The 9,292-nt window shown below is 40.1% G+C and overlaps 1 protein-coding gene across 3 annotated transcripts in view; it reads left to right on the top strand.

Annotated features, from left to right (window-relative positions):
• The window catches only part of sfswap (splicing factor SWAP), a 51,747-nt gene that overhangs the window by 21,859 nt on the left and 20,596 nt on the right, over positions 1–9,292 (top strand). For all 3 annotated transcript variants that reach the window (XM_034895902.1, XM_034895901.1, XM_034895903.1), the window contains exons 11-14: positions 2,045–2,114; positions 2,901–3,004; positions 3,141–3,270; positions 8,835–9,031. In XM_034895902.1, the coding sequence (XP_034751793.1) occupies positions 2,045–2,114; positions 2,901–3,004; positions 3,141–3,270; positions 8,835–9,031 (501 nt within the window). The remainder of the gene's footprint in view (positions 1–2,044; positions 2,115–2,900; positions 3,005–3,140; positions 3,271–8,834; positions 9,032–9,292) is intronic.

Below are 9,292 nucleotides of genomic sequence, written 5' to 3'. Positions count from 1 at the left end.
TTTTGGAAAATGGCTGCAATGAAACAAAGAGTGAAAAATTTAAAGGGGTCTGAATACTTTCCGTACCCACTGTACTACAGAGGGTTTCTGATTATGTGGCCTGAGCACACACATTAGCTATAAGGGCTTTCAAGGTTCAAGGTTCTTTATTGATCATGTTTCATAACAATAAGTAATTCAATTCAATTGTATTTATGGTATCAAATCATAACAAAAGTTCTTAAACCAATAATAACAAAACAAAAGTTCCTGACAAAATCATAACAAAACAAAAGTTATCTCAAAAACCTTTATAGATAGAGTAGGTCTAGACCACACTATTTTACAAAGCCCCAACAATTCTAGTTATTCTCCCAAGAGCAAGCAGTTAATGTGACCTTGGCAAGGAAAAACTTCCCTTTTAGGAAGAAAACTTGGACAGACCCAGGCTCTTGTTAGATGGTGTCTGACGGTGCTGGTTGGCGTGTGATGCACTGTGGCAAAAATAGTCGCAATAAAGATAACTTAACAGTGACTACAAATGGTAGTTGTAGTTCATGTCATAGCAGGGCACTGCGGGGCATTACAGGGTGTTGTGTGGCATAGCAGAGCATAGGTGGACGTAGTGGGATGCAGCAGGACACCGCAGGGCATTGCAGTGTGTAGCAGGGTGTAGCAGGGAGTGCAGCAGGCGGACGCTGCAGCTTATTACTATAAGCTTTATCAAATAGGAGTGTTTTCAGGTTATTCCTAAATGTTGTGACGAGTTCTGCCCCCCAAACCCAGGTTGGGATCTGGTTCCACAGAAGAAGATCCTGATAGCTGAAGGCTCTGGCTCCCAACCTACTTTTAGAGACTCTAGGAACATCAAATAACTCTCAATTCTGGCAGCATAGTGCTCTAGTGGGACAATAAGGCACTAAGAGCTCTTCTAGATATGGTGGTGCTAGATCATCTACAGCTTTGTATGTCAGGAGAAGGATTTTAGATTCATGATCTCTTTTCTTGTCAGAACACGTGCTGCAGCATTCTGGATCAGCTGGAGAATCTTAAGGGACTTATTTGAGCAACCTGATAATAAGGAATTACAGTAGTCTAGTCTGGAAGTAACAAATACATTGACTACTTTTTCAGCATTGTTTTGTGACAGGATGTTCCTTATTTTGTCAATGTTACGAAGAGGAAATAAGGCTGTTCTCGAGGTTTGTTTTAGGTGGGCGTTAAAGGATAAAGCCTGATCAAAAATAACTCCTGCATTTCTGACAGTAGTGCCAGAGGCCAGGCAATACCATCCATAGTAGCTATATCTTTAGATAATGAAGTTCAGAGGTGTTTAGGGCCCATTACATTAACTTGACTTTTGTTTGAGTTTAACCTGAGAAAATTGTAGGTGAATCATTATTTTATATCTTTAATGCAGGTTTTGTACTGGGTGTTGTTCTGTTCTGCTCAGGTGATCCAAGTGCTTCCACAAAAGAAATGTAAAAGTACTGAAAGATGTCCCTTATGCCACAGCCAGCAGTTTCTGTTCTCCACAGTTGCTGTTGGTTCCTTCACAGCAACATTTGCATTGTGTGGAGACAACTAGAGAGGTACAAACCTTAATGGTCAATAGAACGCTGCAGATGAGTGATTACTAAATTAAAATGTAACAGTTTTGGTTTAATTGAAAAACCAAAGCAGAGGGGTGACTGATCCTAACATTTCAGATCCATCCACCAGTGATGTACAACAGCATTAATATCATGGGGGGGGGGGAGAGAACATACAAAATGAAAGGCAGATAGACAACCACCTCCTCCAGAAGTTTCTTTTGAAAACTGTCCAAACACCGACTTTTCCAACCCATAATGAAAGTACATTATGTTAAAATGAATGATAGCAGGATTCAATGGACTCTCATCTTCAGCACCATTTCTCCCTGTCACAATCATAGTGGTTCACGCATAATGAAACACAGTAGAACTAGGAGATTGACTCGGATACGTTTACAGTGCATAATTTTATTCTCTCTCTCTCTCTCTCTCTCTCTCTCTATCTATGTATTCTCTTTTCCTTCATCTAGAGTGAGACAGTAGATGATGAGGATGATAAGCTTCAATTAGACACATCAGCACAGGACAAGCTGACAAAAGGTAGGACATCACCACAATAACATACACACAACATAGGGCAACTTTCACTTCCTCTTCTTCGGTTCATCTGTTCAGTAATTGAGATGCAAAGCCTTTTGGGTAAATATGTGTATATGTCAAAATGCACGCACACATTTACTGTGTGTATGTGTCATACGCTGGTTTTCACGCACAGCTGCCTGTGAGTCCGTTGGTTTTTATGCAAGCCATCTGATTTGGTTATATTAGGCTGGAAATGTCTTTGCAAAAGATGAAAGCGTCTGCTTACCACAACACTGGCGGGACCCAAAGTAAACTATCCAGCCTTCCACAATAAGGATCAATGTCCTACATAACAGTTATATCTCCAGGGGACGAGACACTCTGGTGACTCCTTCATCTCTGTTAGAGCAGTCACATTTGATTACAAAATAGAATTCAATGTGACACACCATTGCAGCTTTATATCTAAATAGTTGCTTTTTCAAGTATTGCTGTCCTGTTTCTCTTTCTACATTGTATTATTTTTCACATTTTATTTGGGTCCCCTTTTTGCCTCTTCTACCATTTATTTTTCATTGTTTCTTTTCTCTCTGTCCATCTCTCTCTTAATCTTTCCTCCAGCCTCACCTATTTTCCTTCCTTTCAATGTGTAATTGTCAAGTAGAAGCCTAATGGCTTTAGTCAAGGCCTTTTTCAATTTACTATGAATTTGTCAAACATACTAAGGCCAGGATGCACTCGTCTACCTGGAATGAACTGTTCTCTCTAAATCATATCTCCCTTTGTCTCTCTGTGCCACCACAGCCTCTTTTGCCCCCATCTGTTTTGCCATCAAGGCAAAGGAAAATGACATGCTGCCGCTGGAGAAGAACAGAGTTCGATTGGATGATGACTCCGACGAGGACAAGGTCTGGTTCACACTTGGTCTATACAATGCACGTAGATCTAGGGTTGATGTGGTATGGATAAAAAAAATGGTCCTTGAAAATATATTTCCAGTACCTTGAAATTAACAATAAAGGACGAAATTTCTTTTGCTTGAAGTTGGTGGAAGAGCAGAGTCTCCTAGCTGTGATTGGTGGGGTTGAGATGGTTGTCAAGGAGTCTGCTCCATTCAGTGCACCAGAAGAGAAGAGACCCTCCCTCAGTTTGGAGGAGTTGGAGGCAAAACAAGGTAACTTTGTTAAAAAGATTGTTTATGTTTGAAATTTACAAGCACTAACCTAAAAAAATATTTATCCTGAACTACTAAAACCTCTGTTACTCTTTATACACAGTGGTAGCAGTTAATTTTAAGGAAAGGACAGACAAAAAGTAATGGAAAACATTGGTCAATGGTCCAATGAAGATGGATGACATGATGACATGACAACAATAAGGCCAAAACATCTTGATTGCCCCTGGTAGCAGGCTGCGCTTTATGTCATAAACCCCTCCCCCTCCATGTTAGCGGATGGGACATGGGCTAAACAAAAAAATCTGAGTACATATCAAATACCTTTTTTACCAAAGATTTTTTTTGTCATTTTAGGTAGCTCTTATCACACAATTAAGAATGTTTGTTTAACTGTTTATTTTTCTAATTAGTTTGGCTTTTATTAGCTTTTGGATGCTATACAAAAAATTAGGTGGAACTTCATGATTGACAGCTGTGATTGCGCTCACACTTGAGTCTTGCAGGTGTATGGGTGGGACCTCAATACTGCTGCTCTACACCCCAATCACTACTGCGGCTATTCAAATGCCAAAGAATTTTGGCTTTAATTTTGTCCAGGGGGAGGAGGTGGAGACGCGCCGTCCAGTTTTATGTGCGGTCTATGATTTGACAATTGACAGAGAGAATGTTGATAAAACATCTTAATGAGGGTTATGATAGAGGTCTTTTTGTCCCTCCGCTCCATGGCTATTTAATGTGGGTGTGCTGGAATTAAGTTCTTTGTGTCAGTGTCAGCTTATAAGTCCAGGTGCTTACAAAGACATTGTCACACCCACTGGCATGCTGTTAGTTTCTGGGAGCGTTGGACTTGCAGGAAAAACAAGAGGGGAAGAGTGGTGATGAATAAATCCATTGAGTCTGAATTATACATTCACTCAACAGGGTGTACCCTGCAGGAAGACACGAGCAGTGTGGTACAGCAAACAACAGTCCTATAGCTCTCCAACAGCCTAATGGAGATATATTCTCCCTATTTTTATCTCTCCCTTTTGTTCAGTCATGGTTATACAATATTATGTACTGGCTCTTGTCAGTCTTAGGCTAAAGAAAAGCATCAGTGACTTTGCACTCAGAAACACATTTTTGTCTACTGTACATCACAGAAAGCATACTTTGTCCTGCAAGGGGTTTACACTCTGCTTGCAGGATTTTTATAGAAGCTATAGCATTTAAATTTAATAACAAATCTAAGTCAGCTGATCTCATGAGAAACTATTTTTCAAGAAAGTTCCAGCTTAACGGAGTGAGAGAAAAAACTTGCCTCATGCAAGTTGCCAATTTATTTTCAAGGTTAGAGTAACATTTCTCACATATTTATATGTTCTAATGTATCACTGGCTATTCATTTCAAAAGTAATAGGCTTCTCTACTGGATGCTGGTAGCTATTGTACTGAAGCTGATATATTTTATTTTATTATTAACCTTTATTTTACCAGGAATAATGCCAGTGAGATTCAGAAAGTCTTTTACAAGGGGGTCCTGGCCAAGACAGCAGCACAATAGTTCCATATTGAAAATATGCAGGAAAAAACAGACCACATAAAACAGAAAAATACAGCTGGTAAATTAACATTTTAAGATCATCCCAACATAATCACCAGGGGCTTCATGTATAAACGTACGGACGAAAAGCTTGTGTATTCTGGTTTTAACGGATACCTTGTGATGTATAAAAAATTAATGTGCGGTCCATCCGCAAATTCTTTTCTGGCTCTGTAACGTGGCGAAATCTGATTGAAAAGTGCTGCAACGTTACAAAATAATGTTTCCACTTCACTTACTGGCATTTGTATGTAATGTTGTCATTGGAAAAACATAATTATATTTACTGATATTCCATAAGTGTTTGATCATTTTTGACACATCTTTCACACTAATAATTCAATTCTCAGGCTACTTAACCTCTGTTAAACATGAGGATGGGAAATGAATGAAAAATTGATTTAGGACTCTCTGTATTTTCCATGGATGAAATATCTTACTCACTGTGCAACAAAAAGATCGACACGGAAAAATGCAACAGCAGTGAGACTGTAGTTGTGGAGGCTCAGACATCCATGTTGTACAGGAGGAGGGATGCACAAACCCTGATTGATCCCATGGATGATTTGTAGGCCACCAAACACTGGGCCGTCTTGGCTCTGTTGATTCTGCACACATCTCTTACTGTAGTCATATTCAATATCTCATTATATCATCCATGCGTGGTGCGGCGGAATCCGTGCACACTGTCCTGTCCTCCTCTGAGTCGAATCTCCCTCCCACTGGACTCAGTTTCACTGAGCGTACTAAAACTTAGAAAATAAATGGCAATACATCAGTGAGTTCAAACTGCTTATGTGCGTAGTTTGGACTGACTCTGTTGCATGTTGTATTGTATCTGCTGTGGCGCTGCCACTATTGGCTTGACTTCCACTTCAACATTAGACTTTAATTTTTTATTTTTGCCATGCTTCAGTGAATTCACTACCCGGTCACCATTTGCCACTCTGGGCATTTTCTTTTATTGCTTATGCGAGGTGACCAACTTTTTTTTTCTTGCCTCCACCTTCACAATCAGCATCTCCAACGTGAAAATCCAGGTTTTTTTCCGTCTACAGCGGAATAACCCGTAATAATTGGACAAAGAATGACGCCGTGGGCGCATTTATAGTCATTTCCATATTGATTTATGGGAGGAGGCAAGGCGGGGTCGTTTGCTTGTCCACGTGCGCTCAATTTCCAGTCGATTGTGATGTATAAAGGAAAGGTGCGCAGAACCTGGCGTACGCCCGGTTTTATACATGTAAATATTTCTGTGCGTAGGTACTTTTTGGCCATACACTATCTTCTGGTATGAAGCTGCCCAATCTACATGTGCATGTAGTACTCAAATAGCCCTTTATCCTAATTTTAAACTGTGGCATTGTTGGTAGGTAGTCTAATTTAGAATTATTTTTTTCTGTATCTGATTTCTTATAGTCTTACTTTGTCTCTATTGTCAAAAAGAATTTTAAGCTAGTGTGGACCTGTTCACCACCAAAATCATCTTTGCAAATTTAGTAGTTGTAGGAGTAGTAGTTTTGTTAATACTTTGTCTTGTACTAAATTAAGTAATTAATAAAGTTAAAGTTCAAACAGCTAGGTTTGTTTCAAATAAGAAATTGTATTTTATTTTTTTGTCTGGCCATAAAGTATCCTGTAATAGCTTTACTTTACTTTCACTTTACAAAGGAAAAGTGTAGGAATCTCCCTTAGACCAGATGGATATCTGCTAAAGTAGAACCTGGAAAGACTTATTAAATACTTTTCAGCATCAAGGGGCCCGACAGGTCCAGTTTAGGTTCAGTGGAACAATCTCTGAGTGTTTTGTTCTCCTTCTGAGCTGACAGACGGCTACAGAAAGCGGTTGGAAAAGCCTAATAAATAGCTGACTGAATTGGCTTTGCTGTGTGGCAAAGTGGCTGTCAGTCAGCAGGCCTAACTTGATCGGATAGCAGGAGAATCAGAGACAGACAGCAGAACGCTAATCTGTAGTGATGGTCTAGAAAACAGCCACACACACTAAATGTGGTTTCTAGTGATAAGTACATGAATCGTTTAGGCCGCTGCACACATTTGTGCTGTGGTTTCATAGTGGTGGTAGAAGACTTAAAATACCAGTATACCATAAATCATTGTAGACATTTGATTCAGGGATGATGTTAGACGTCACTGTCAATATAGATATACTTTCAGTATTCCCCTAGTAGAGGGCCATTGGATATTACAAATGACGATGTAAAAACAATTAAAATGTGAAATAGGATGCTCATAGTGATGCACCTACAGAGAATTATCACCTAAATCTGAAGCTCTCCTCGGCGTTACGAAGCTTTACAGCAAGTTCCAGCTTATCGAATAGCTGTCCGACCCACAACTTTGCTGTTTGGGTTAACTCTTCCAGGTCTCGTATCCCTTTTTTGACAAAGGCATTTAGATTGCTGGTTTGGAACCAGTGCCTAATCTCGAAACAAAAGCTAAAACATTAAACTCTATCAATCTCTATCTCTATCTCTATCTCTATCTCTATCTCTATCTCTATCTTTATCTCTCTATCTCTCTCTCTCTCTCTCTTTCTCTCTTTCTCTCTCTCTCTCTCTCTCTCTCTCTCTCTCTCTCTCTCTCTCTCTCTCTCTCTCTCTCTCTCTCTCTCTCTCTCTCTCTCTCTCTCTCTCTCTCTCTCTCTCTCTCTCTCTCTCTCTCTCTCTCTCTCTCTCTCAACGTGTGGTTTTAGGACCCTATATTCAGTGGAAAAGCTCTAAAAATCCGCTGTACGCTCTTTGCTCAACATCAGACAGACACAATAAGCAACTAGCTAGTGAACATAATGGAGCATTCTGCAGCAAAAAAAACAGATTTCTCTTAGTAGTTGTTTAAAGCCAAAAGTAGAGCTAAATTGGTGGTGACGATATTGCAGTGTTGTGTTCACAACTTTCTGCCCCATGTGGCCAAGCATAACTGGTATTGTAGGTTTAACTAATGATCATATTCATTATCAATTTGTCAATCCCTTTTTGTCCAGTTGCTTAATTGTTATTTCTTGTTTATTAAATGATATATGAATTAGTTATCAAAATTGACTTATCACTATTTCATATGATATACTTATTACTGGACAATACTGTACAGAGATTGTCCTTCTGGATTGTGTCTTACTTGACTATTGCACACTATAGTCAAATAAGATTTGGCTTGGCAGCTAGCCTATTTTTAACCTTGAAGAGATAACAGTAGCCACAGCGGTTGCATAACTTAGACAACTTGTTTTCCGCAAGCATTTGCTTTATCCTTCACTGCCTTGCCATGTTTTGTCTGCCACACTCATCCTGTTTCCCTCTGTGACCCATCTCATTCTTGTGTTCTCCTTACCTATCTATCCCCCACCTGTCTCTGTCACTTCATCTTCTCTCCTCATCTCTCAAAACTGCATATTTTTCATTTTAGTCAGATGTCTGTCTCCTCTTCTCCACCCACATGTTCCCTCCTTCTTTGCTGTTTCTGTATAAACCATGAATTGCATGTAAATTACCCACCACCGGAGACTTTGTCAGGCCTTATCATTTAGAGCAGAAATTTTGTCAATCCACAGCAGCTGGATACTCCGAAAAATACTGATCATATCACCTAAGTTAGATGTGACAGTAAGAGAGCATAATTACATAAATACTCTCAACATTCTTGATTTCTTGTCTGTCTTTCTCTTTTTATCTCGTCTGTCCCTGATATTGTTTTGGTTTTGTTTCACTCCGTTTTCACTTTTCTCTCTCTTCTCTCTCTTTTAGTTTGTTGTCTTCCAATGACCTTTTACTTGTGGTCAGGAGGAAAATGCTGGATAAGTGAAAAGCAGAGCAACCCTCCTTCTCTTTGTCTTTTCAATCATGTTCTCCTCCCTCCTAGCATTATAACGGCAAACACAGAAAAGGGACAATGACTATAACTGTTTTCATCTTTGGCTAACCATGTCTCACCTGTTTTTGCCCTCTCATCTGCCTACCCTCAGCCAAGCAAAAGCTGGAGGACCGTCTAGCAGCTGCAGCCAGGGAGAAGCTGGCCCAGGCATCGAAGGAGTCCAAGGAGAAACAGCTACAAGCGGAAAGAAAGAGGAAGGCAGCGCTCTTCCTACAGACGCTCCGCAGCCCCTTCACTGGGGAGCCTGACGCCAAGAGAGCTGAGCTAGACTCAACTGTACATCTTGAGGTAGGTGTATGGCTAATTAAGATGGCTCCGTATTTGTCATGTGTTCATGTGTCTGTTTCAAAGTAGAGGCTTAAATGTCCCATGGAATGGTGCTCTTTGGTTGCTTATACCGTATATAGACCTTGGTGGACCCCTTGTACCATATATCTGAAGTCTCTTTCCCAAAATACCGCCTTGGTGCAGAATTAGAGTCACTAGAGCCAGTCCCATGATGAGCTTTCCTTAGTATGCGCCATTTCTAAGTCTGTAGCTTTTTTGGGG

This window comes from Etheostoma cragini, chromosome 16 (assembly GCF_013103735.1).
Source record: "Etheostoma cragini isolate CJK2018 chromosome 16, CSU_Ecrag_1.0, whole genome shotgun sequence".
NCBI lineage: Eukaryota > Metazoa > Chordata > Actinopteri > Perciformes > Percidae > Etheostoma > Etheostoma cragini.
The sequence above is the reverse complement of the archived record's forward strand: the minus strand, read 5'-3'. Positions and strand labels throughout refer to the sequence as shown.